At 43.2% G+C, this 25,939-nt stretch overlaps 3 protein-coding genes across 5 annotated transcripts in view; 2 read left to right on the top strand and 1 right to left on the bottom strand.

Moving 5' to 3' along the window:
• The window catches only part of homer2 (homer scaffold protein 2), a 35,080-nt gene extending 33,079 nt beyond the window's left edge, over positions 1–2,001 (top strand). For both annotated transcript variants that reach the window (XM_082529574.1, XM_082529573.1), the window contains exon 9: positions 75–2,001. In XM_082529574.1, the coding sequence (XP_082385700.1) occupies positions 75–263 (189 nt within the window). In that variant the 3' untranslated portion in view covers positions 264–2,001. The remainder of the gene's footprint in view (positions 1–74) is intronic.
• A 3,016-nt stretch (positions 2,002–5,017) lies between these two features.
• whamm (WASP homolog associated with actin, golgi membranes and microtubules) lies at positions 5,018–19,259 on the bottom strand. Of its 2 annotated transcripts, XM_082529486.1 has the most exons (11): positions 18,599–19,259; positions 16,782–16,955; positions 14,940–15,090; positions 14,563–14,732; positions 13,041–13,248; positions 11,723–11,907; positions 11,123–11,209; positions 10,942–11,037; positions 8,143–8,560; positions 7,599–7,741; positions 5,018–6,299 (listed from the first exon to the last, which is right to left on the bottom strand). In XM_082529486.1, the coding sequence occupies exons 1-11, from the start codon at positions 19,172–19,174 to the stop codon at positions 6,144–6,146; spliced, it is 2,364 nt and encodes a 787-aa protein (XP_082385612.1). In that variant the 5' UTR covers positions 19,175–19,259; the 3' UTR covers positions 5,018–6,143. The 2 variants fall into 2 exon arrangements, with proteins under 2 accessions (XP_082385612.1, XP_082385613.1); XM_082529487.1 differs by lacking the exon at positions 5,018–6,299 and having other exon boundaries at positions 7,741–7,978.
• A 50-nt stretch (positions 19,260–19,309) lies between these two features.
• fsd2 (fibronectin type III and SPRY domain containing 2) lies at positions 19,310–25,939 on the top strand. The gene is made up of 13 exons (XM_082529531.1): positions 19,310–19,785; positions 19,853–20,090; positions 20,340–20,435; positions 20,663–20,896; positions 21,059–21,081; positions 21,979–22,100; positions 22,355–22,519; positions 22,656–22,790; positions 22,939–23,092; positions 23,775–23,908; positions 24,237–24,369; positions 24,447–24,623; positions 25,535–25,939. Exons 2-13 carry the CDS (start codon positions 19,908–19,910, stop codon positions 25,782–25,784), a joined length of 1,806 nt encoding a protein of 601 aa, XP_082385657.1. The 5' UTR covers positions 19,310–19,785; positions 19,853–19,907; the 3' UTR covers positions 25,785–25,939.

Raw genomic sequence — 25,939 nt, forward strand, 5'->3', positions numbered from 1 at the left:
AAACACACACAACAAACCAGCTGTGCTGATACATCAAATGTTAACGTTAATGTTTTCCCGACATCTTTCCACAGGCTGCAGAGACAAGAAACAAGGAGCTGGAGGGGAGAATAGAGGGTCTTCAGCTGGACATAGACGACAGCCGACAAAAGCAAGGAAACATGAAGATCGAGCTGAAGAAGTTGATGGATGTTCTAGATGGAAAGCTAGATGAGCTGCAAGAGTTCAGGCAGGGGCTGTCTAAGCTGGGTGCTGATAACTGAGGAAAAGTAGCACTGAGCTAAAAGGGTCGGAGGTCAGGTACGAAGGATTCACTACAGGGCAGAAACTGTGTGGCACCTATTCCCCCAAGGTGACGTCCACACAGACACAATTCAGCTTTGGCTTCTAATAAACACTACCTTGTGAGAAAGATGTTTTTGAGAGAGGGAGAGAGAGACTGGCAGACTAAAAGGAGGGAGGAAGGCCAGTGCACTCCACCAAATGGCTCGATTTCGTGTGCTGGCATTGCAAAACTAAATCAAGAGTCACACTTTGAGCTTACTTAACCGTTTCTGTGGGGGAAAAACAGGTTTAAAAAGCCGGTGGTGGGTTCTTAGATTCTGTCCATCTGTCTTTCTTCTGTTTTGTTTTTTTTCCTGAAGGCAGCACTTCTGCACAAGGAAGTCTGAGCTTAGAGTAGAGGAGGGGACTTAAAGGGCTAAAATGAACAACAGAGACAATGCTGCTCAGCATCACTCAAGTAATAATTGGTGTTAATCTTTGTGTCCCGCTCGAGAATTAAAGATGAAATCTTTGTACAGGCTGTCCTCGCTGTTGCCTCTCTTCTATCTCAGGTGTGTTGGAAGACAGTTTGTACTTATTAGATTATATGCACATATGTGACAAATGGCCGTGACACAAAGTGCCTCCAGGTGAGCTTAAACCTACCTGGTGAGGAGAACTGGCCAATCGATGACCATCACCATAATAACAACTTTTCTTTTTTCTTGTTGAGGAAACCTGAAGATGCATTAAAATTCTTGCTAATAAACTGAGATGAAAAAGGAGACAAGCATGCACACCCCGAGGATGTTAATGAGATGAGAAACGTAAATGATGAAAGCCATGTTTAAAAATAAATAAATTAAAAATAAGAGCCCTCAGCTGACTTTATCAACTCTCTTTTATGTAAACACTTTTTTGATTAGATTAAAGAAGGAAAAAACTTTTCCCAGGAGCTTTCCTTCCAGAACAGCCAGAATAATTTTGGGAACCCCGTATAGCCATGAGTGTAGTGTTTAAAGGACTTTGTGTGTGCGCGCAGTAGTATTGCTCATTTGCAGAACAAAGATGTCTCCAAGGCTCTCGATGTGCTTCCTACACACTCGGTTTTTGTTATGGTGGTGGTTATTTTTGGGTGAGGGGACTCGGTGCTGCTCGATGGGTGGATGATGTGAAAGTGTACTTCACTTTAGATGGCATGGGGCTTTTCACTAAAAACTTGTCAAAATTTTGTTTTGTTTTGTTTTTTTGCAAGGGGAGAGGGATGTTTTATGCATTTATTTATTTTTGGTGCCTCTCTACAACGACCATTTCTAGAACGTAAGAAGTAAATCAACCTTAACCTAATGTCTCCACAGGTGTACGATAACATATTAAAGAAGTCAGGAGGTTTTCAGGATGGTGCCACAGCTGCTTCTAGGAAGTCCATCTTGAAACTTGCTCCATTTGAAATCAAAGGCACATGTTGTAGTGACATATTTACTCTGTAATACCGGTACTAAGTTTTTATTTTTCATCAGTTTCAATCTTGTCTTAAAGTTGAGATATCGAATGAAGGGATTTTTTTTTCTCGCTTTTTTCTCTTTCTGTTTTGCCCTCCTGTTTGTAACTCACCTGAATCTGGATAACACGATGTATGATCCTTCCTTTTGAACCGATGCCTCTTGTGCACTTTTGTGATTCCTGTTCAATATTGTACAATAGAACTGACAATTGGTAAAATTTAGTTTAATTACACTGCTGAGTTAGTGTCTTTTCTGTAGGGGGATACATTTTTGGAAAGGGCTCCACAGAGAGAAGATGGGAAGTTTCCCTAATACCTACTTAGCTGCATATTAGTGCTGTGGGTTCTGTGTAGGAAACTTAAAAAAAAAAAAAAAGAAAAGCTTACAAACACGCTGCCTGACATTTTATAAGTCTTTAGGCATTTTTCCTGGACGAGAAGCACAGAGGAGGTGGAATGAACCTACAGTGCCAGAGCTGAGTCCCGTCGAGCACAGAAGCTCCGCCACCGCACGATTTACATACCACTAAATATAGCTGTAATCCACGCATAAGCAAAGCAGATGAGGTGGGATTCAATCAGTCAATGATGTATCAATTTCTGAGATTAGAACAAATAAAGCACATAAAGATAAAAGCTGGTTTGAGGACTGATGGAAAACACCTTAAAACGTCCTCCGAGCTCAGAGAAAATAACTGCAGTAGTGGATCAGAGGACAGGTTGCCTTGGTAACTTAATCCTACTGACTTTTATTTTTCTTGTGTAAATAACTGTGTGAATGATGGACTGAGGGATGTACCAGTTTTACTTGGTTGATTTAAAAAAAACAAAAAACAAGAAAAAAAAAACAATCAGACCCTTGGAAACTGGACTCCCATTTAGAGTCTAATTTGTTTTCACCTTCAGAGATCAGCTGGTTTACAAGGGGGAAATTAATCAATACGCAGTTTAAGCACCAATTTAGTGTTAAAATGATGGGATAATTGACCAATTAATTCAGTCAATTGGAAATTAACTGCTGTAGGAATGCAGCTATGATTTTCACTGCAAATTACTCGGACTTTTTTGATGAATCACTTTGTTTATTATATGAAATGTAAAAGGAAAAAAAAGTCAAATCTGAGACGTTTTGAAAAGACGTCTTTCGTGCAGCCAACAGTGCAGAATCCAAAGACATTTGAGTGATTCAAAAAAGAGAAAACTGCTACAACTGAATAACAACCAACAATGACATTATTTAAATGAGAGACTCCGATATGGAGACTCCTCATTTTTAGAATTGTTTTTGGTTCAGAGTTTAGTAAAGTTCAGACAGCTGTGGAAACACCGTAACAGACACGTTACCAGGTTGGACCTTCAAAACTGACTTCATTCTTCATGGAACCGATTCAACAAGGTACTGGAAACATTCCTCAGATATTTTGCTGCATATTGAGTTGACACCATCACACAGATTTGCCGGCTGCACATCCATGATGTTCCACAACATCCCAACGGTGCTCTGTTGGAGCAAAATCTGGTGACTGTGGAGGCCATTCGGGCACAGTAAACTCATTTTGTTCAAAAAAACAGTTTGAGATGATTTGCGCTTATTGATATGGCACATTATCTTGCTAGAAGTAGCCATCAGAAGATGGGTACACAATATTCATCTGGTACTGAGGGATTTACACCACTACCTTGACCCACTGATAGGAGGCGTTTGTTAAATTCGGACTCCATGAGAATTTTGCTGCAGAAATCGAGACTCATCGGAACAAGCAACATTTTTCTAATTTCCTGTCGTCAAGTTTTAGTGACCCTGTGTGAACTGTAGCCTCCGTTTCTGTTCTCAGCTGGTAGTTGTTGCGCCTGGTGTGGTCTTCAGCTGCTGAGGCATTTTTGCCAAGAGAACTGTCGCTCATGATTTCAGCACTTTTCAGCTCTTTTTTTAACACCATCCTCTGTAAACCCGAGAGATGGCTGTACAAGAGTGCTACTTTCAAAGTTACTTTCTTCTTCATTCTGAGGCTCAGGGTGAACTTCACCAGGCCGACCTGGTCATGTCTGGATGTCTAAAGGCTTTGAGCTGCTACCATGCGACTGGCCAATTAGATACAGTATTTGTAATAATGAGAAGTTGAACAGGTGTACCCAACAAAGTGGTCAGCAAATGTATATTAAGTTAAACAAAAAAAATGGTGTGGTGAACATTTTTTACTATTTTACTAATTTTATGAACAATTTATTTTTTAATTAATGTCACATGAATACACATGAATGTCCTTGAGGTCAGCAGATAGGTTCCCAGACTGTTTGCAGCCTTACTGAACACCTGAACACTGTCAGCCAGAGTAACAAACTACACAATGGACCGCCATGAAAGCAGGAAATCTGGGTAGATATTCATGCCCACCTTAGGATGAACCCTTCTCACCTAAGTCACCCTTAAGTCTTTTTGTTTGGCGCCACCAGCAGGTCGCCATTTTGACCATATATCTGACACGCATACTGATAATGATCTGCTAAATGTCAGCACTGCTTTAAAGTTTCAACTTTCAGCCTCGCTCCCAATCGATTCTGGTAGAGCAAAAACGGCCTCTCGTTCTCTCTGCTGTCATCGCTGTCTGACTCTCAGCTCTCATTGTGTGACTGGTGACAAGTGGGCGAGTTGGTGAAACATCAAGAGACTATGCTGCTCTGTACATGTGAGCGAGAGAGCGAGCAAGAGAGCGATATGGCACTGCAGGCCACTACCGCTGACACTTCTTGTTGCCATAGTAACAGGCTGCTGAAATTTCTGTTTATACTGGATGGAGGTGTTCGTCTAAATACCCCCGTGTGCGCCTTCCCTCCCACCCCGAGGTGCGTGACCCGTCTCCACCTGAATCGCGTGGATGTTGCAAACAGATTGCACACAGACTGACAGCAGCCCCGCAAAAACGGTGGCTTCTCTTAAGTACGCAGAGCTGAATAAACTCAATCGCAGCTGGCTGGGGATGTCTGAGCTGTCACTGCAGGAGACCGATGTGTGAGAGCGAGCGCTGCCAGAATGGACATTACTTCGTGACTCATCACTGTGGGCTTCATCCACCAAAGCCCACTCGCCAGGGGTTCACCGGTGCAGGTCTGATGTGACTTTGTTTAAAGATTGAGGGCCTGGGCACAGGCAAGACTTTGGAGATCGGGGACCAGCGTGAGCAAAGCAAGTGGCAAAGAGCTCAGATGAATGTATTTGAATGAAAGTGGAGGGAAAAAGGAACGCCAACGTTTGATGACGACCTGATGCCTCTTAGTTTATTATTAAAACACAGCAATGCAGGTGTCGGCCTCGAACATCATTAACTCATAAAACTAAAATTGAATTCATCCTGTAAAGCATTTAATGCTGCTATCACACAGTTTAACTGTTTGACAGGTTCAGGTAAGGAACACTTGTAAAGATTGAGGAGGGAAAACCCCCCAAAACAAAGCAATGTGCTGTCACAGGTTGAAAGGTCAATTTGCCTTAAACAACAGGAACCTTTCCCCCATTTTCCTTTTCTTTAGATCACACAGCGATTTGCGATGTTTTTTTTTTTAATCCATTACTTAAATTAAAGCCTAATATTCTCAATTTGTCTTTGTGTATTTCACTTCGAAAGTGCCCTTTGATTAATCCTAAAGCGGTCCCAAAATTCTGACATGAGAAGGGGAAAATTGCGGGCAGCGTGAAACGGCCTGCAACGCAAACAGCGACAAAGACTTCAGACACGCAGGCTTTGAATGATTAACAGCGCTGCCTTCACGTGGCTGTAGCCTTACTGGGGTTAGGTTAAATAAACAATTGTTCAAATTTAATTACATTCAAAATGATGAGATCAGACCGAGTGGTGCGAGCGAAACGACAATTTGCGTAGTGTTGTCTTCACCGCCCGCAGCACAAGCTCCCACCCCACTCCCCCCCTGCTGTGTGACACTGTCACAAAAGGCCTTCGGGCACAGATTTAGGAGAAATTCAATAATTAGAGGAGCGTTAAAAACAAAGCGGCTCATTCGCTCTCACTGGGATTTCTGAAAATTGGAAAGTGTTTTAGAGGAGAGTAAGTCCTGATTCTGCCGCTCGCTAGTTAGTTGCAGTGTTGGATGTATTACAGCGTTTCAGGGCTACAAAACAAAAGCACACACACATACACACACACACAAAAGGGATTAAATGTGCAACAACTTCAACAAACTGCAACGTTTAAGTCTGAGGAGGCGTAATCCTGTTCTTGTCAAACAAGCAGCTTTTTTTTTTTCTTCTTGTTTTCCGATGGAAAATTGGCAACAATGAGCTGAAGCTCATAACTGTGAGGAAGACTGAGAGGAGCTAACATAAGACGGCAGCTTCATCGGCGTGAGTGCGCACGCATTCTCAGCTATCCCAGTCTGCACTGCGTCCCTCTTCGTCCCCTCTGTCGTCCTCATCCGAATCAGCCGCCACCTTCTTCATCCTCATCATGGCGGCCTTGATGCTGCGCTCCAGCTCGTTGTCTCCGCCGCTCGGGACTTCTGCTCGTGCAGGAACCACCTACGCAACGGCAAAGAAATACAGTTCACATTTTAAGTTAGCGCCTGCTGTGAAATCTGTAATCAGTACCAAAAAAGTAGCTAATAACATTATAGTAGAGAGCTACATAGCAATGACCCCGTTGGGATAACACCCGACCCTGGAACTAGAACAGCTAAATGTATTCTAGTCTGTTATAGCATAGGTTTTTACGTATGCATAACTGTGGCTCCACGGTGCAGCAGTTTAGCACATTTGTCTAATATGTGAAAGATCCCTGGGTCGAGACCAGAAGGAGACACAGATCCAGCCTCAGGGGGTCACAAGCGAGTGTACTCCCTGTGCTGGACCCAAGCCTGGATAAATGGAAGGATTGCATCAGGAAGGGCGTGTGGTCTAAAATCTGTGCCAAATCAAATATGTGGCTCCATCCGCTGTGGTGGCTCCTCGGGAAATAAGGGAAGAGCCTAAAGTATGTTGCATGTATACTTGTGAAAGTTGATTCTGTTGATCTGTATTGTAGGGTTTGCAGTGGGTGAAGCGCTGAAGAGGTCACTTGGCTAACATCATCCACAAAATCAACTTTCTGGGCTTATAAAGGAGACGTCTGCATTCTCATAAAATAAAAAAGGAATTTACACGCACAACCTGTGAACAGCTTCATCGACCATTTGTTTAAAATTAGAAGCAAAATACCCAATTTTAAATTTACTAGCACTGTTCAATAATTCACTCCTTTGCTGCGCTAAAAAAGAATCCACACGGGGGAGCTGTTTGTTGTGCACAAGAGTGCACTCAAAGTTCCCATACAGCATGTCTCCTATCAAAAATTAGGACGTGAACGGCTTTTTGTGACAGCTCCTATAGCTTAACTACCTCACGAATGTGTTCTTCACCATTAATAGTCGGTCAGTAAAAAGAAATATTGTACACTGAGAACAAACGAGGTTTAATTTATGTGATCCACGTCCACAGCAAACGGCTCATAGCAAAAATACCGGTGGTCCTTAGTGAAAATGAAACTCGTGTCACATTTACCTAAACACCGATGATCGCATATTACACAAACACAAATAAATTGTGCATTTGTTAGGTAGCATTTTCACATGCAGATTAATTCTTTAGTAAAGACTGATATTTGATATTTGGAAGTTTTTTTTTTTTGGGGGGGGGGGGGGGGGGGTTGACACAAACTGAGCCACACTGGCTTTTTTTCCCCACAGGTGAATAACCAACTGTCATCACATTTTTACCAAGTGACACATGCGGTGATGCAATCGTTCTGCAGTAAGCTAGCCGATCAACGTATCAACATCTCACCTTCTTCAGGGTGACTCCCTGTCGGATGGCAGACATCAGACTGCTCCTTGCGTCCCCAGTGGGGCTCGGCGTGCTGGCCGCGGGGACCTTTCGAAGCTTAATCTGTCCACGCTGTAGCGAAGCCAACACTTCGTCCATGGTTCCTACAAAAATACCAAAGTTAAAGGAGAAACACTGTTAAAGTGTAGGGGAAGAAGCTACACTGCTGATGAGCTGGTTCTTAGCTCGCTGTAAGAAACATTATTGAAACAGTTTTGTTGAGTGTGCTCCGTTTCACATGATCTTATGAAAAAGAAGCTCTGCTGGACGTTAGAGTCTCCTTGGAGCAGACAGCGTATATAACCAGGACCACTACTGCAGGTAAAATGCCTCCTCTGGCCCTGTGAGAGAAGTTAGGAATTTAGGACAGAACACTATGTGCAGACACACACACAACCTTCCCAGCAGCCAAACAAAAATCACGTATCCTGCTCCATTCTTTTATTCTTCGTTGGTTTTGTTGGACATGAAGATCTGAATGATACTGCACGTATTTCACCCTCACCTATATTTTGTTTGAGCGTGTTCTTGGCTGGAAATGGAGGGCCCTCTTTTTCACTCAGAGGCATCGGGGCATCCTCTGATGAGGGCGACACTCGGGGGGGAGGCAGCAGTGACAGTGGCGGTGGTGGTGGTGGTGGTGGTGGCGGAGGAGGAGGAGGGGGTGGGGCTGTTGGGGGAGGGGGGATGGCCGTTGGAGGAGGTGGCGCAGCGTAGATTTGGACAGGCATGTCTTTCAGCTGCTGCTTTTTGGCTGGTTTCTTGCGCCTTGGTGCGGGTCGGATGGAGGGAGGGGGTCCTTGAGAAGAGGGAGCAGGGCTGAGGCTGATGATGGACATCGGCTGCGAGGGGCACAGGCTTTCTGGAGAAGACGGCGAAGGCCTGGACTGGGGCGCTTTCAGGATGTACTGGCCCGGTCGCTTCTGGAAAAAAAAAAAAGAAGAAAAAAAAAAACCCATCAGCTGAAGCTCATGCATTAATGTTTTGTTTTAAACAGGCATCTACATGAGATTTAAAAAAGTGGCGGCAGATGTGCATCAAAGCCCCGCACAGTTAAGCACGGACGTAAAAGCTGATCGTTTAAATCAGGGATGTCAAACTCGTTTTATAATGTTGGCCACATACTTTGATCCTAAGTAGGCTGGACCTCCACTTTCTGTCAATGTAAGGTTAAACTACACATTTCATTTCTCATGTATAAGAAAACTAAGTGTAATTTCGGGGGTGCGTCAGTTTTTCTACATAATTAAGAAATACTACTGTAAATAAATGAAAGAAAACTGGCAGCATGACTCCATAGGCTTAAATGATATATAATGGGATAAAAATATGAGAAATAAATGTGTAAAATTCAATGAAAACATCTGTTAGTGCAAACTGTCCTGTGATTAGAAAACAGAACATTTTTTGTTAATTGAATGTCTTTTTTTTTTTTTTTTTACAGATTTTCTTAGCAGATACATTCATCTATTTCTTATTTGCCTTAGAGTCTGTATAAATGGCTATGGTGGAGGTCTTTATTAGTTTATTAGTTAGTTCTCCTTCATATTTTCCAAAGCTGTCCAATGGGCCACATTACAGTCTTTGGCAGGACGATTCTGGCCCTCGGGCCTTATGATGACACCCCTGGTTTAAACAAAATAGTCTCACCACAAAGGCTTCTCAGTTCTGGCTTAAAAAGGACCAATTTCGACTGAAATACATAATAATTGGTTTGATTTTCCTGCTCACTATGGAATATACAGATGTACTGTCAACAGTGAGCAGAGCATGTAGACGCTCATGAACAAGAGGACACAAGGGAGTGATTTTAAACACAAGAATCAGCCGTCTGAAATCTTGTGGGTGTATTTGTGTGCAGGTGGAATGACATCACAGTGTTGGACTTTCTGCGTGTGTTGCAGAGAGAGAATTTCCTGGGGCCAAAAACTTGTTTCGTAGTGACCTTTGACCACCGAGATCCAACATCATTGTTACATCTGGTTGCCATGACGCCCTGACACAACCACAAATGGGATGTGAGTCTCCACCTGGAATTGAGCCAGCAACCTTTTGCTAACCATGCACATTTGTTAACCACTACACTATGGAGGCATTAAAAAAATACCAAGAGAGCGTTAATGTGGGGTGGCTGTAGCTCAGGTGGCAGAGCAGGTCAGCCACTAATCAGAAGGTCGGTGGTTCGATCCCAGGCTGCCTCCTGGCTGCATGCCAAATATCCTTGGGCAAGATACTAACCACATGTTTGCCTACTGGTGGTGGTCAGAGGGCCTGGTGGCGCCTGTGTCCGGCAGCCTCGCCTCTGTCAGTGCGCCCCAGGCTACAATGTAGCTTGCCATCACCAGTGTGTGAATGTGTGTGTGAATGGGTGAATGACTGAATGTAGTGTAAAGCGCTTTGGGGTCCTATGGACTAGAAAAGCGCTATACAAATGCAGGCCAATGTTTTGTTTTAAAGCAGGACCATTCATTCAGTCACATGAATCAATGGAATGATTTCTAGTAGTTTCTGACCACTCAAAGTGCTTTAAACTACAAGCCCCCATCTTCTTTTTCATACATATTCATCCTGTGCACATGAGCGCTGCATCTACCGATTTAGAATCATCAGTTAATCTAACATGCATGTCTTTGGACTGCTGGAGGAAGACGGATAACCCCAGGAGGTTTGAATCCTTAAATCGCCCGCTCGGCCTTTTTCTCGCTGTGAGGCGACGCAATGCCAGCCACTGCACCACTGTGCCGCCAAATGATGTAGTCATCATCATTACCCAGTCATTATTACTGATGCAGGGCTCTCTTCCTGGGCTCGTAGCTATTCTAGCAGCACTGAGGTTGCTTCAGCTGAATACTAATGCCATTCTTGATTAGGTGTTGACAATGGCATCGCTAACATGCTAGTTTAAGGTAGCGTCTAAGTCTTTTTTAGCAGTCAGCACACTGTAAAGGAGAAGCTGATAGAAATGTCATTAGTTATATTTATATTTAAAGTTAAAACAGAGTCTGACTGTCACACTGAAAATATCACTGGGTCACTGAAGTTAGAAGCCAACAAAGAGCAGTCGTCCACGCACAGTTTGAAGCTCTGGTGTAAGACAGCTCATTACTAACAAGCCCGTCCACAGCCACAGCGCGCCGTCATCAGGACTTCCTCCGACGCGAGGGGTCGAGTGGCTAATAACTGAGCTTTTATTTTTGAGGTGAACTATTACATTAAGAGGGTACGATGCAGCGTCCCCCCGGGTTTTATTAACTCGGAGAGAGCTGCAGGCGAAGGCAGAGCAGAACGAGTGAGAGCGCCTGACCTCTCTGAAGGATCGTAATCGGCTCAGAGTTTTCTCCCGCTCCTTGTCCACCCACTCTTTCCTCCTCTGCTCCTCCTCCTTCTTCTTCTCTCGTTTCTGCAGACAACAGAGGGAGACACTGAGAGGCACAGGAGAGAAACAGCGGCTTTCATTTGCGGCTCCAACAACCTGGCTGACTTACGAGGTGGACCTGGTGATGCTGGTTGAAGACTATGGAGCTCTGTTTTTCCACCAGGTGCTTCTGCTCATGTGCATCTGTGCACTGATCCTAAAGAGAGACAAAACATATCACTTAATCGCTCGAAAATACATTTTAGTCTGTCAGAAATTAGCGACTGTCTGAGCAAACGGTTAAAAAACTTTGAGAAAATGCAACTGCAACACATCCGGATTTTATTTGGAGGCCGTTATTTGTAATTTTCCAATGCCCCTATTTTTTTTAACTGCATTCCCTCCCTGTGAATTACTGGAATTAACTATCGAGAGTCTTTAACCAGGCTGCCTTTGCCATTTTTTTTGCTCTGAGTAATACTTTTTTTAAAATCAAATAAGCAAGCAGCCAACAAAAGAGGAAAACATGCCAAGTGCTTCAATTACTATGTCAGCTAAAAATAAACCAATGTAGTAAAAACATTTTAAAAACCCAGCATTTGGCACACGAGGCAGGCGGAGATGTGCCTTTGAAGGATCGATACATTTTTCCTTGGACAAAAAACCCCCAAAACGCTTGAAAGGACCACAGAATATGAAATGATTTCATGTCAGCAGCACTCGCACACACCTTTTTGTTACGCAGGTAAGCTCGGCGGGCACAGATGTTGCCCCTCTTGGTTTCCAGGGTCTGTAGGCGTCTTTTGAGCTGACTGACAGCTGGAGGGTCTGGTTGATGAATACCTGTGTGGACCATGCTCTGCAACTCCTCCGGATCCTCGCACACATCGTAGTACACCACCTCCTCCTTCAGCTCTGAAACACAAACGCAGCCCAGTCACTCCTACATGTCTTCTGTTTATATGGCATCCTCTCCAGCTGTACGTCAGCTGTCGCATCCCATCAGACAACCTAAATAACCAGTGTCATGCCCACTGCTCACGAGCAGCACAGGTAGTTGTCACAGGTAGTGCCAAGGTTACTTTTGTGCCAACTGTAGTTATGCAGCTTACGTGAAGTTAAGAAATCTGTTTACTTCCTGTTTAGGTAGCAAACTTACATCTGATTAAGAGTAAGCGGCTTAACGTTGGTAAAATTACTGCTAAATTATAAAAGCATCTCCTCAGCTGCTTATGAAACGTTCTGGGTCTCCTTGGCAACTGCACTAATTGCAGTATTTGCATTGCAGTAGCTTTCTCCTTATTTACAGAACATCATATCTTCCTCAGTCCTCCAACTTTATGTTCACGAATAACAAATGACAGAGGGCGCGCTGCTGTTTCTTAGCTAGGAAACTACACCTGAGAGCTGTAAAGGTAAATATGCCCACAGCCAAAGTCACCACAGACACAGACAGCAAGATGCACACGCAAACACCTTGGAAGCAAACATGCCCCCTCCCGCGAGGAACAATTAGAGAAACATTTACACGAACAAAATACAGCATTTCCCAGAAGGCACCTCTTTTCCACAACACACTGCCTGACAATCCAACACATTATAATGCAGCGGGGAGGGGGGCATTGTGTAATGTGTCATTTTAATCATAACTGACACAGAGTCTGAAGGGTGCTGAATCAGCGCTGTGGGAATTGTAGTGTTGGGATATATCGTAAGATGCGTTTAGAATATTGGAAAAATTCTATCCTAATATGAATATATTTGTTTAAAATTTCGATAGTACAGTGGCAGTATAATGCCCTCGTAAGTGGATATCAGGCCCTTGTAGAGCAAAATTCAGTATTTTGGTCTAGACAACTCAAAATGTGATGTCCACATATGTGGACGCCAGGTCCTAGAAGGAAGACCTTCAGAAAGCCTGGTTGCTCAAGACTGCTTCAAAAACAAGAAACTCTGTCACCGTGGAGGCTCAAGACTTTTGCAAAACACGTGTATATATACCCAAAATAAATCTGCTGTACAGCACAGCTATGTAAATGTGAGGATACCTTTAATCTGTCGTCTCAGGGTGTCTATCTGAGCCACCAGGAGCTGCTCTTCATTTTTCAGGATTTCAAACTTGGCGTCGTAGAGTTCTAGCTGGGTTTCGTAGAACTGCAGTTCCAGCTGGTCCACAGTGTCCTGCTTCTGGCCGTCCTCAAACGCAGACCTTAAATCGGCCCTCTGGCCTTGGGCTCTCACGGAGAGGTTCTCCAGCTGCAAGGCAACGACAGAAAAATGTTACATCAGCCCCGCTGAAAGGATCATAGCGGTCGTTTGTGGGGAGAAAAAAAAACAAAAAACAGTCGTTTGTATATATACAGTGAATACTTTGTGAGGCAAGTGCTACTTTTTGACAGCTCGCTACCTGTCCTTGAACATTATGATCAAAATAGGCTTTGCTTTCAGCCACGCTACTGGCAAACACACACACACACACACACACACACACACACACAAAAGATAAATCTGACATAAAAAATTAAGCATTTGTGATGAACTGCCTGTCTGAAGACAGTTTAATCTCTGCAAGCTTTCATGCTGTGATGAAATGAGCTGAAACCAGCAGCTACCTGCAGCATGTGCCATGCATGAGCTTTTGCATTCAAAGCATTCAAAATACAGCCTTAAAATGCTCTTAATTATGTCGAACACAAATACACACACTGCTGGAATATGACACAGCTGCCACAGAGACTGAAGCGGTACACTCACGCAAACATCTGGGATACCCGCAGGCATACTGGCACGCTCTAAAGAGTCACCGAGCTGTGTTGCCACCAGCGCAAGAGTTTGCGTAGGTGTAGCTCGCTGATCTCGTTATGAACACTCGCACACAGCTGCAGATGTAAAGGCTCGGGTTGATTTCACAGTGACGGATGACGCCAGCGTCCTCAAACCTGACTTTTTTTTTTTATTATTTAAAAAGCTTAATGGGATGGGAATGCAGCCGTGTGAAGGTAAAGGTGTTGCGGTTGTTCTCCTTGCTCTTTTCAAGAGCTCAAACGCACAGCATGACCCCCGTGAAGCAGCAAGTGATCCGGTGCCATACCATCCCGAAAAATGCCGTGATCCTGACATGAGAAACATCCTCCTGGTGCAGTCACACATTTGTGTGTAGCTGGCATATTTTGAGTATGCATATATGCACCCAGACACACTCACTTATTCATGCGTGGAGGGGGGTTTTTTGTGATCGGGATGGGGGTGTATTGAGGGGATTCTCTATGTTTTCAGAGAAGCTTTATAAATAGATCAAAAGGAACAGAGCAGCCACAGACTCACATCAGACTGGAGTACCGAGTGAATGATACATGAGAGCGAGTAGGCACCGTGTCACATCTCTACTGACTTACAACCACTACAAAAGCAGCGTTGGCCTTGGCACGGAAATAAAGACATGAAAGTCTTACAACTGCACCACACTCTAGTAAGATGTTACCGAATGTGCTGAGTCATTACAGAACCACTGGAAAAGCAGCTGATACTAATGGAAAAAAAGAAAGAACGAAAGATAAAATGGACACGCACCCTCTCCTTGATGCTGTCTTTCTTGCGGCTGAGGCACATCTCGGTGGCTCTCATGTGCTGCAGGGTTTCTTTGGCCAATAGGAAACGGAGTTTTTCCAGCCTGGGAGCCGCTGACGCCCAGGCAGCGGGTCCAAAACGACACTTATCCTCCTCCATCTGTTTCACCATACCTGGAAATGTGCACAAGGAGCTGTCATATATATATAACGGTTATAATTTTTTCCTTACAAGTGTGAAATGAATCCCATAGCGTAATCATGGAGGCTTTTCTTTTAAAACCATTTCCTCTGAAAACAATCTTTTTGGAGGTTTTGATCATTTACACATTTCATAATTAACCGAAACATCCACGCAGATATAAACACAGCAACTTATACCAGCCAGAGCCTTTGAAGTCTGTGCAAAGTAGGTGACAGTGATGTCCTGAATCGAGGCGACTGCATCCTCTGCTTTTTTTCTCCACTCCTCCGCCTCCTTTTCCAGAGCTGCAATTCTCTTAGGACCCAGTTCCTCAAACTCCAAAGACTTCTGCAGACAACCACAGCAAGCAAAACGGTCTTTACTCAAGGGCTTACCTGTCCGTAAGAAGTATGTATTAACTGTGCATTCATGGGAGCTTTATTCATATTTGGATGAGTGTAAAAACAAATTCTGACCTCTCTTTTCCCTCTAAGTGGACATAAATATTTTCCCTACACCACGCTCACTTTTTACATGTCATTCCCCTTGCTTTCTCCCCAATTTCCTGATACTCTTTACTGTCCTATCAAAATAAAGGCTAAAAATTCCCTTTAAAAAATAATGTTCTTTAACCTACATCACAGAGTTTGAGAACCACACTGGACATAGTGATGCAACAGGTCAGTCTATTCATGAGTGCTGTGTGTGGCTCAGCAATAACAAATGAACCAGTTAAGAGTGAAAGAGACCTTTATGTGATCACTAAAGGACGTATCGGTCAGTGCTGTGCAAAAGTCTTGAGCCAACTCTCATTTCTTTATGTGCTTCCAAGGAGTCAGACTTAGAGAAGACACCTAACAATGCCGCATGAATTACTGAAGCATGGACCAGTGTTTACACAGAAGAGACAACTTAGTAAAAAAAACATTTTATTCACTGTGCTATTAGCTGAAGACTTAGCAGCAGCTCAGCATCATGTACAGTGTGTCCTTAAAAAGACTGGGTAAGTGGAGGACAAAAGAAGAAGTGGCAGGTCTAAAATCTGTCTACAGCAGGTAAACAGCATGTGGAAGTCATGTCTTTAAGAAACAGGAATACATCCAGCAAAGTCCTGACACAGGATCTGAGAGATCCTTGTGATGTTTTAGTTGATCCATCTACTGGTCAACGAAGTAAAGAAGCGATTCTTAAGGAAGGGAAACAGGGAGAAAAGGCTGAGGTGTGCCAAACTACATAAGAACTAGACTGACAAATCACTGACAACAGATCTTAAGGAGTGATGAACCCAAATTTGACATTTTTGGTTCAAATCACTGTCAGTGAGTGTTTACAGCCATCTATAAAACACAGTGGAGGCTCCATCGTGGTTTGGGGCTACGTTTCATTCAGGGGCGTTGTCAAAACTGCTGGAATTATGAACACAGAAAAGTACCATCACATTTTGGTCCATGTTATCAAGAAAGCACCTAATTGGCAACGCCTTCATTTCTCATCATAACAATGATCCCAAACAAACTGTGAGTGCAGTAAAAGTATACCTGGATAGAGAAACACATAATAAAACACCATCAGTCACAGACTGGCCTCCCCAGAGCCTGGACCTCAACTTTACTGAAGCAGTGCGGGATCAGCTTGACAGACAACAGAACAAAAGGCAGCAAACATCCAAAGAAAAGTTTTGAATGTCCTTAAAGAAGCCTGGAGAATTATTCCTGAAGACTACTTAAAGAAATTACGAGATTGTTCAGGCTGTGTTGAAGAAACTTTGTACAATTCTAACAAGCTTAAAAGTCAATCTCTGTTTTTGCCTCACATACTGTATATTTTAGCTATGTTTATATGTTTTGATAAATCACTGCAATATTTCACATTTTCCTAGCAAAATATAAAGAAATGAGGGGGTGGCTCAAGACTTTTGCACAGTATTGTAAAATCCTCCCTTTTTTTATTTTCATCAAAATCTTAAATTTCTGATATTAACACTAAGTACATCCCCTGCATATAATCGTGTAAAACATTCTGACAACGTGTGTATTTACAAGGATGTCCATCTTGTAAAGGCAGGCCAGCTCTCTCATGTCCCTGAAAGGCTGAAGCAGGTACTGGAAGAAAGTCGTGGCGACAGTCGCCAGGTCCTGGTAGGCCTCGTCTTCTTCCTCGTAGATGCTGAGCAGCATGACCATCCTGTCAGCACCGCTGTGACTTTGTAGCAGCTGTGGAGACAAAAAAAAACTTAAACACCATGATCTGGGTTTACCCTGAGCACACAGCTTAGTTTTGCTCTGTATGACTTTTCATACTCAGAATGAACCAATCCAATCCGTGCCAGCTAACACAAGAGTCGATAACTAGGCCTTTCAGAATACAACTTGGGTGGGCTGAAGGTAGACTTGTGAAGACACTTCAAGATGAGGTTAGTGGTTGAACACCACGGGGATTCTTGGACCTGGTTCTGCGGTGTTGACCGCTGAAGTCAAACAAATTCAGGTATTAAAAAACATTTTATGTGAGAGTGATGAAATATTTGGAACTGAGACTTTTTTTTTTTTGGAGAGTGAGATCTTGGTTAAGAAAATGTTAAATCGCTTGGATTCAAAATATGTAAATAGTTGGAAAATCAAGTGTTATCTATGCCCTGACATCTTCCAGCATACAATGGGAACAATGTTTGCTTTAGCCATTAAAAACAATCAACGCAGCACAACAAACCTGCATCTGAGACAGCATAAGCAAAAGCTGGATAAGATGTCATAAAGGTATCATTTACAGCAGAACCGTAACAGTGGTTTATGTAGACATAATACCGGCACCGAGTACAGATTCTGATACATTTATTCTACTCGTAGCGGTGCCATCAACAGTTTTTCTTACAGGTCCACTTGCTCGTTGTTTCTGTGACCAATTCTTGATCAGAACCTTACATCTGTGTAAGGAAACAAACCAGCACAACAAGCACATTTTCAGCTCAGCGAGCTACATCATGATGTCTGTGGAAACAGGTACAGTGTGGGCATGTAAAAACTCAGCTACCATAACTCAGACCACATTATTTTGATAAAAGGACATGATAAGCTTGGAGGCATGCATTCCAGCGATCTCCAGTGGATCTCGAATGGAACTAGATTTCTGTTTTGATGTCAAGCTGACGTATTATGCTCTTCAAATGCTTCATTGGTCTATTGGCTGTCATTTGACTGCTTTTACTTCCATTTGCATGTGAAACAAACTAAACAGAGCTAAAGGGTCAGATTGCAGGTTGAAGCAGCAAACAAAGACCAGTGCTGGTGGTGTTGCAACATCTAGAGCCTTGGCTGGAACAGCAGCTGTGGTTTGCTGTGTCATGGTAGACCTGATTTAGGCTCACACCACCACTTAGAGGTGCTAATATGGCAGACTAGACCTTTAAACTTCTTGGGATTAGAGAGCATGCAGTCTTTCTCAGACTTCAGACTTCAGGGACTCATGTTTCTAAGGTGTTGTAAGACTTCTATCATAGATGGGGCACCAAACAGATACAGGGCCAGTGTTGCTGATACCGATGCCAATACTTTTGCCCTATAAAATGTAGATTACAAAGGGGAGAACAGTGTACCATGATTACTGATTGATTCATCATTAATTTACACATTCTGAACACATTTTAATGACCACTAAATCACTGTGATTTTTACTTTCCACATTAATTAATTAATTAACACAAGGTGTTTGGAAACTGATTTTCTGGAGACCTGGAATGTAAATGTGCACATTTATTTAACAAAATCCAGTGGGCATACTGCACTTAGGGAACAAAAACAGTCTCAGTCTATCGCGTTGGTATCGATATTAGATCGATCCGCCCACCTCTACGCCTCACCTGTCTCAGGTGACCCTTGGCCCTTGACATCTCCTCCTGCAAGCTTTTCTTTTTGAACTCCTGTAAATTCTCAAAGTACTCCTCGACATCTCGGTCATCCTGTGCGAACAAGGTGTCGAGAACGATCTTCCGTCCGCAGAGGTCAATAGCGGTGCTGAAATACTTCTCGAGTTTCCTACACGGGGTGTCATAGTCCTTCTCCTCGTCATTGTCTGGACCTGATCTCCTATTCAGGAAGAGCAAGTCCCAAATGTTGCCCTCTTCAAACTCCGTCAAATCCGGGAAGCAGCCTCCCAGGACGTCGGCCACGCAGGTGAACTGCTGGTGGACGTGCTTCAGATCGCTGACGGAGAAGAGTCCTGCCCAGCTCATCTGAGGGTCGTCGGCGGCAGGCTCGGATTTGCGCTTCTGCCGCTGTAACGTCCGGTTATGGCAGGTGACGGCGAACTTACACTCGATAACGTTCCACTGTACGATGAAGCCCAGTTTAAAGGCCTCATCTTCCTCAAATATGTTGCTTTTAACGGCCACCCACCCCTCCAGACTGTCTAGCCGCTCACACTCTATGCTGTTCATCTTAAAAAGAGATATTTCACCCTGGCCGAGAAGCTGCTGGCTCTGTTTACAACGTCCGCCATTTGTGTGACGTCAGTTGCCTTCACCAGCCCCGGAAGTTATCGGTCAATATGAGCTAACGGTTTTGCTAACACAGATATCTACCTTTTAAAGAATACGCTGTTTTGACAAAGAATGGTAACCACGAAAAACCTAGACTGGGTCACTAAGAGCAGGCGGGTCCCATTACAGAAATGTCTAATCCAATGCGTTTGATATGTCTTAAACTAAAGTTTACGAGGAACCTTGAATGCACCATAAGCCTCTGGTACTGCCTTTAACTTTGACCTTTAAATCACATGTTCGGGGATTTCCAAATCCTAAAAATTAAAGCATTTAACTTTTAGTTGTTGTTCCTTTACAATGTCAGCATATCTCAGACCTCTGCAGACTTTCGACCACGTTTAATGAATCTATTTCATTAATAACGAACTTCCTGTGTAGATGTTTGGCATGCCTGTGAAATGTGAGCAAACACAGTCCCATCTATTTCTGTCACTGCTGTCCTGCCGGATACTGCTGCTGGCCTGAAAAGGCTGTCTAAGAACCAAACGGCTCCCTTAAATTTTCAGGTAAATTTGTTATCAGCTGCTTGCTCACTATAGCAGTTCTGCTTTGTTAAATTCTCCTCCGATGCAGTTTCAGGACACTAACAGATACTTAAGCCTCAGTCCTCGCCTGAGTCCTTGTCATCATGGACTTGTATGAGATCAGAGGAGGCAGGCTGGGTGTAATTGCAGAGGAAGCCGAGCTCCAGGAGTTAAGCAGAGAGTCTACTGCTATGGAGACCTACAATGTAGGCTCACCTCCATCTCCCACTGCAGCAGAAGATGGAAGTGATGGTGAGGAGGATGCTTTTAAGGAGGGAGAAACTGAGGTGAGGACACTAACTAACTACCTATGTTCAGCCACAGTCGTCTCATTGCATTTAATCACTTCTCTGAGAGAATGCCAACACAATACAGAAGAGTAAAATAAATAGCTGAGTGAGGGGAAACATCTGATTAAGATACACTCATAGTAAACAGCAACATAAACTCTTAACTGTTACCCCTCATTGTAGTCTGTGTTGCAGGTTTGAATTAAATGTGAAAAGAGCTCAAGCTTGCGTTATGACTGCTTTCAGGGGGAGATCATCTTGATTCGCGATCAGCTGCAAGAGAAGGTTGCAGAGATGGAGAGCTTTGCTGGTCATCTGGAAGAGATCTTCCTTACAGTGGAGGTACTACTCAAACGTCTAGTCTGATCTCCTTTGTTTTGACATAACTTTACTGTTTTATTATCATATGAATATGCAGAGATGCTTTTTTCCTTTTTTTTTTACTCATAGACAGTAATAAAGTCATCACAAGCCCATTTTATTACATCAAATTGTTGTTTTTTTAATTTGTTCTTTCCTGTAAAACAAATGTGTTACACTCTAACTCTCTCATATTATTGCACGTACAGGAGAATTTTGGCCGTCAAGAGCAGCACTTGGAGCAGCACTACAATGACGTGCTGCAGACACTGTCTCAGCGACAGGATGAGAGCGCGGCAAGGTTGGAGGAGGAGAAGAAGAGTAAGCTGGAAGCCCTGTACGGTCAGCTGCTGGCCTGTGGTCAGGCACTCGATGCCTCCAAGGAGCTCATCGAGACAGCGCAGGAGGTCTACCGCAGCCAGGACAAGAGGCTTCTTTTGAAGGTGATAAATGACTCCACTGGATCATATTTGCAGATGGCCCCAAAAATAAATAAATAAATAAAACATGGCCAGCTAATGCAATTGTGGATATGAAGCATTGATTAGCATTTATTCATTTATTTATTTTGCTATTGAAATTACTTCTTTGGATTTTATTGACAGACAGTTATGCCCACAATTAAAAGGTAAGCATGAGGCTGCACAGTGAGTCTGCACAGTGTGACACTGCAGGTGTGATATTAAGAGATCGAGCATCAATAACATGTGAGATTTGTCTTCCCTTTAGTTTCAGACTTTAGTTTTATTTAACTTGATATATTTTAAAATCCCAGTTGAAGGTCCACTTACTGAACTTAGCAAATAAAAACAAAAAAAGAACCTTGAACCTAGCACAAAAAGTAAAGAAATTTGTATTTGGTCAATTATTTTATTTATTTATTTATTTTTGTAAGGTTGCTTCCTGCCAATAGACCTATACGTTGGAAAGCCTGTTTATTTCCCCTTAAATGTAGCCACATTTATTAGGGAAAATGCATTTGTGGGCTGAGCAGCAGAGTTGAGTATGTGGGTCGCGCCCGTGAAACACTTGCCAAATTTCCTCTTCCAATACCAGTCAGCTTATTCTGCTACTGACTCTTGTTTGGTGTAGTTTATTGGACTGGATGATTAAAGTCTGAAGAAACAATTTATTCATTTAACAAACAGGGCCCTGAGTAGCACGTGGAAGATCCACACACAGCCACAACAGCCTGGCACCTCCTCCTCATGCTGGTCACCAGCTTGGTCACATGCTGCTGTGGGACGGCATCTCAATATGGTTGTGTTGGCTGACTTGCGACAAATGCTGTTAAACTGACAATATGTCTTGTTTCTTCAGACTTCAATCATTCATATTCATTCATGGGCACAACCCACAGACACAACTCTGCTGAACAAACTCCATCCACTGTACAAAACATGCTTGCATGCTTGATGAAAAGCACGTAAAGTATTTATTTTATGGTCAAATTTTGAACATTAGCCTGATAACGCACTGCACGTTTTTTAAAATCAGGGCTTTTTTTTGTTCTGTACCACACTAGAATCGAGGAGTTTGCCAAAGACGAGGTTGACCTCACGCTGTCTACATGTCTTGAATTCAACACACCGCTCGCTGACCTGTCGGATGTCAAAACCATGATGGACTCGATCAACGTTGTTCCAGGTCTGAATCTACAAATCGCCTCCTCTGGTTCACTTTCCGCCTCCTTCTCTGTCACTTGAAAAATACAAATCTAGCAACACGCCGTGTCTTGCGTCACTGAAAATGAGAATCCTAATAATAGGAATCACACAGAGGTGTCAGTGTTGAGCTTCAACCAGAACAGAGCTGTCTTAACATTTAGATTTTTGTACTTTAAAAAGACTTCTTGATAACTGTGCTGAATTTACAGTGAATCTCTATCAAACAACCCCCAGCTCCATCTGCCCCAGTAATCAATCCCCAGATGCCCAACTCTGCCACTCAGACATCCCTGCGCGTGTGCTGGAGCTTGTTCTCTGATGACACAGTGGAGTACTACGAGCTTTACTACAGGCCGGTGCTGGAGGATACACCAGCAGACAGCACCTTCACACCGCAGGGTATAAACCAGAGACGCTCCCTGCAGATGTGCACTGCATGATAATGTCACCATCTGCTGCTCAACTTGTATCTACTGATCTCCCTGAAAATATTGCGATCTAAAGGTGTGCTCATCTTTTTGTTTTTTTATTTAAGTGAGCAAGGTAACGTTGAAGGAGACGCACTGCACTGTTGCAGATTTGCTGCCCAATGCTCAGTACGAGCTCTGGGTGACGGCTACCAATACCACAGGCATCAGCCCAGCCAGCGAGAAGGCCTTATACATGACGGGTAACAAATGTCACTCTCCAACTACGTGAGGAGTTCTTAAACTTGTGGCAGTTTAAAATAATAATAGTTCTGCCACTTTCCTCAGCTTTGCAATCACTCCAAAGTGGTGTGTTGGTGGGAATAAAAGTCTAAATCCTCTCTCCCCTAGTGCCATCACCTCCAGTGATTAAGCAGAGGGAGTGCAGTAGCTGTCCAGAGGCTGCTCTGATCCGTTGGGAGTCAGGAAACACCAACCCCGTAGACTCCTACACGGTGGAGCTCAGGGAGATGGGTGCAGACGGCACAGAGAGCAGCATTACCGAGTAAGAGGTGTTATTAACGAGACCGATTTGGCAAGCTCAAAATTTAACCGTGCCCTCTCCTTGAAATCTGTCACTTTGAAAAGGCCACGCCTAGAGTTAAAGTTAAAATAGCTCGGTAAAAATAGAAGCGCTTGGCTGGAAACGCAGAGCTTCAAAGACGCAGTACTCCGTGATATTAGGCTCCACTGGCTTTTTCCTTTGATAAGGCTTTTGCTTCAAAATAAACAAGCTGGTGTTAGTGCTTGCCTGGGAAGTTTTGTTTTTTTGAGGTCCCATGGATATAGAGCTGCTGAATCAAGATGCACTCTGTCCTAGAAAATCTATTCTTAGCTTCAGCCCTTGCAGTGCTGTTGGCCTCAGCTAGAATGCTGTGCCCACATTTGGGGTCATTTTCATTTCTTATCCAGTCGCTCTGGAGAACACTTTAAACATTTATCTGTGCAGTAAACTCTCTTTTTATTATGATTTTTTTTTCAAGCTAGACTTAAAGAAAATGTTCAATTATGAGTATATACAAATATAAGTTTCTGTTTAACCACCAGAATTTCAAGGTGATCTTTCAGTGATTTATGTTTTGGTAACCATACACAATAAAATACAGTTCACAAAGTGATCAGTGTTCTGCATTTACTATATATTTAAAGGAAGACGCGTGACCCTCATGTCTCAATTACAACCCCAGGTCTATTGTAGCAGTGCCCACCTGTCAGTGTCTGATCCAGCTGCAGCCAGGACAACGTTACCTCATCTCTGTGAGAGCGGTCAACATCGGAGGGCCCAGTGACAGGAGTGAACCAATTTCTATCACCACGACAGGTGAGAAACAATTGGGATCAGCGTTTTCATTATGTTTTTGGCTCACTCATAGGCGGTATGGACCTTATCGTTTAAAGCAGAACAGTTATGTCTGTTTGTAACTTTAAGCATCTACTTGTTGATCATCCCCATCATGTTTGAGACTCCTTTCGCTTAGAAAGAGCATATAAGTTTATTTATTGTTAGCCTTGTTTAAACAGAGGTTGCACGATTAGAATAAATCAATCTGATGTCCTGTGTTTAAGCCGTAGCTTAAATAAATATACCTTCTTACTACATACATGGATTCAGGCAGTCTTTGCAATCAAACACCCATTTACCTGTGCAGGTACATTTTTCTATCTCCTGGAGGACACTGCCCATCCTTGCCTGTCCATCTCTGAAGATGGCTTCACAATCTTTTATGGAGATGAAGAACTTCCCATAAGTGCCATGGCCTTAGATGACAACACCTTTACCAGGTGCGAATAATGGGAACCTTGACTTATAAAGATGACTCTATACACTTGCAGATGTTTAAATGTCAGTGTCTTTACAGATGTGTAGCTGTCCTTGGGGATCTGATTCCAGTGCGAGGAAGGCATTACTGGGAAGTTGAGGTGGATGATGGGACAGAGTTCCGGATCGGAGTTGCCTATGAGGACACAGAGAGGAACTCGTATCTTGGGGCCAACAGTACCTCGTGGTGTATGAGACACATCCTGAGTCCATCCAGGTAGCAGTCAGTACCAGCCAGGGTTCTTTCATCAGCTTCACTGCTGAACACCCTGTGATGTCCTGTCAGTACTCTTTACACATTAGTACTCCTCCAAAATAACTGCACACCAGGGATCCTATAGGTAAACTATGCCTGTGAACAACGGTTTAGCAAATATACAAAAGCACAACTGCTGAACTGCAAAATACTTGTATCCGATTGCTGTAACAAAGTCCCCATATATTTCATCTTAATCATCTCAGTTTGAACAGCGTCTGCGTGTTTTCAAGACAAGTGCTGTAGTAGCTTTGGTTTTCTGCTCAGTCATTTTTCTTAAATATACTTGTTCCCTGAAAAGAAGCAGACATTTTCACAGGACTCCACAGACCTAATAGATGCAGACTTTTCCACCAATCTGATAGCAGAATTAACATGCGGATCCTCTGAGGGCCTACTATTGCAGTTCTCAGAAACTGGGCCAAGACTTTATTTTTAGCATTCAGAAATTTTCCCTTTCCTAAGCAAAAAAAAAAAAAAAAAAGTGCATCCGTTCTGTGTGAAACTAAGCCCATTGAAGGGAGAAAAGCCCACAGCTGAATATCTGTTACTTTATAATAGTTTCTATGGCAACTCTTCTTGGAACAAAGCAGGACAGATGAATTATCACATTTAGCGAGTCATTCGCAGCAGCATATCACACGAGCCCTGAATATGGCTCCCATTGTGGACATCTTCTTGTTGATTCTGCCTACGCACAATTTAACAAGCACATTTTTCATTTTCTTTAAGCTGCAGCCATTTGAAATCCTGCTGTTGGCTCATTATTCAGCATCTGCTTTCCTAATGGCTGACAGAGCGGGAAAATCATCAACAGTATGAATAAAATTGCTTTTTGACACACTCAATAATAATGCTTCTCCCTTTGTTAGGCATAAATACGAGTTTCTGCACAACGGCTGGAGTCCTGACTTGAGGATCACTGTGAACCCCGTACGGATTGGAGTGGCACTCGACTACGACAGAGGGACTCTGTCTTTCTTTAACGTAAATCTGGAACAACATCTGCACACCTTCCACTGTCACTTCCAAAATTACGTCCACCCCTGCTTTAGCCTGGACAACCCGGGAGCGCTTACTGTACACAACAGCATAGAAGCTCCTGAATACACATTCATCTGACATCAGAAGTATCAAGAAGAAATAAAAACCCAGGCAACAAGGACAAAACAATTATCGACTTTAATACTTACCAAAGAGCTCGGTGACATCGAACAAAACCAATGTTTGTAACGCCAATCTCCATTAAAAACTGAACTTTCTCACTAAAGACAACA

This window comes from Aulonocara stuartgranti (assembly GCF_965226115.1).
Source record: "Aulonocara stuartgranti genome assembly, chromosome: 1".
Taxonomy (NCBI): Eukaryota; Metazoa; Chordata; class Actinopteri; order Cichliformes; family Cichlidae; genus Aulonocara; species Aulonocara stuartgranti.

What these genes read in the sequence shown, in the direction of transcription:
- fsd2 (XM_082529531.1), top strand. Translation starts at nt 19,908, where the DNA reads ATGGACTTGTATGAGATCAGAGGAGGCAGGCTGGGTGTAATTGCAGAG. An exon ending in GAAGGCCTTATACATGACGG is followed by an intron (nt 22,791 to 22,938) that starts GTAACAAATGTC and finishes TCTCTCCCCTAG; the next exon opens with TGCCATCACCTCCAGTGATT. An exon ending in AATTTCTATCACCACGACAG is followed by an intron (nt 23,909 to 24,236) that starts GTGAGAAACAAT and finishes TTACCTGTGCAG; the next exon opens with GTACATTTTTCTATCTCCTG.
- whamm (XM_082529486.1), bottom strand. Translation starts at nt 19,174, where the DNA reads ATGAACAGCATAGAGTGTGAGCGGCTAGACAGTCTGGAGGGGTGGGTG. An exon ending in CCTGAGACGACAGATTAAAG is followed by an intron (nt 11,908 to 13,040) that starts GTATCCTCACAT and finishes TTTGTGTTTCAG; the next exon opens with AGCTGAAGGAGGAGGTGGTG. An exon ending in AGGGAGTCACCCTGAAGAAG is followed by an intron (nt 6,300 to 7,598) that starts GTGAGATGTTGA and finishes GCCGTTGCGTAG; the next exon opens with GTGGTTCCTGCACGAGCAGA.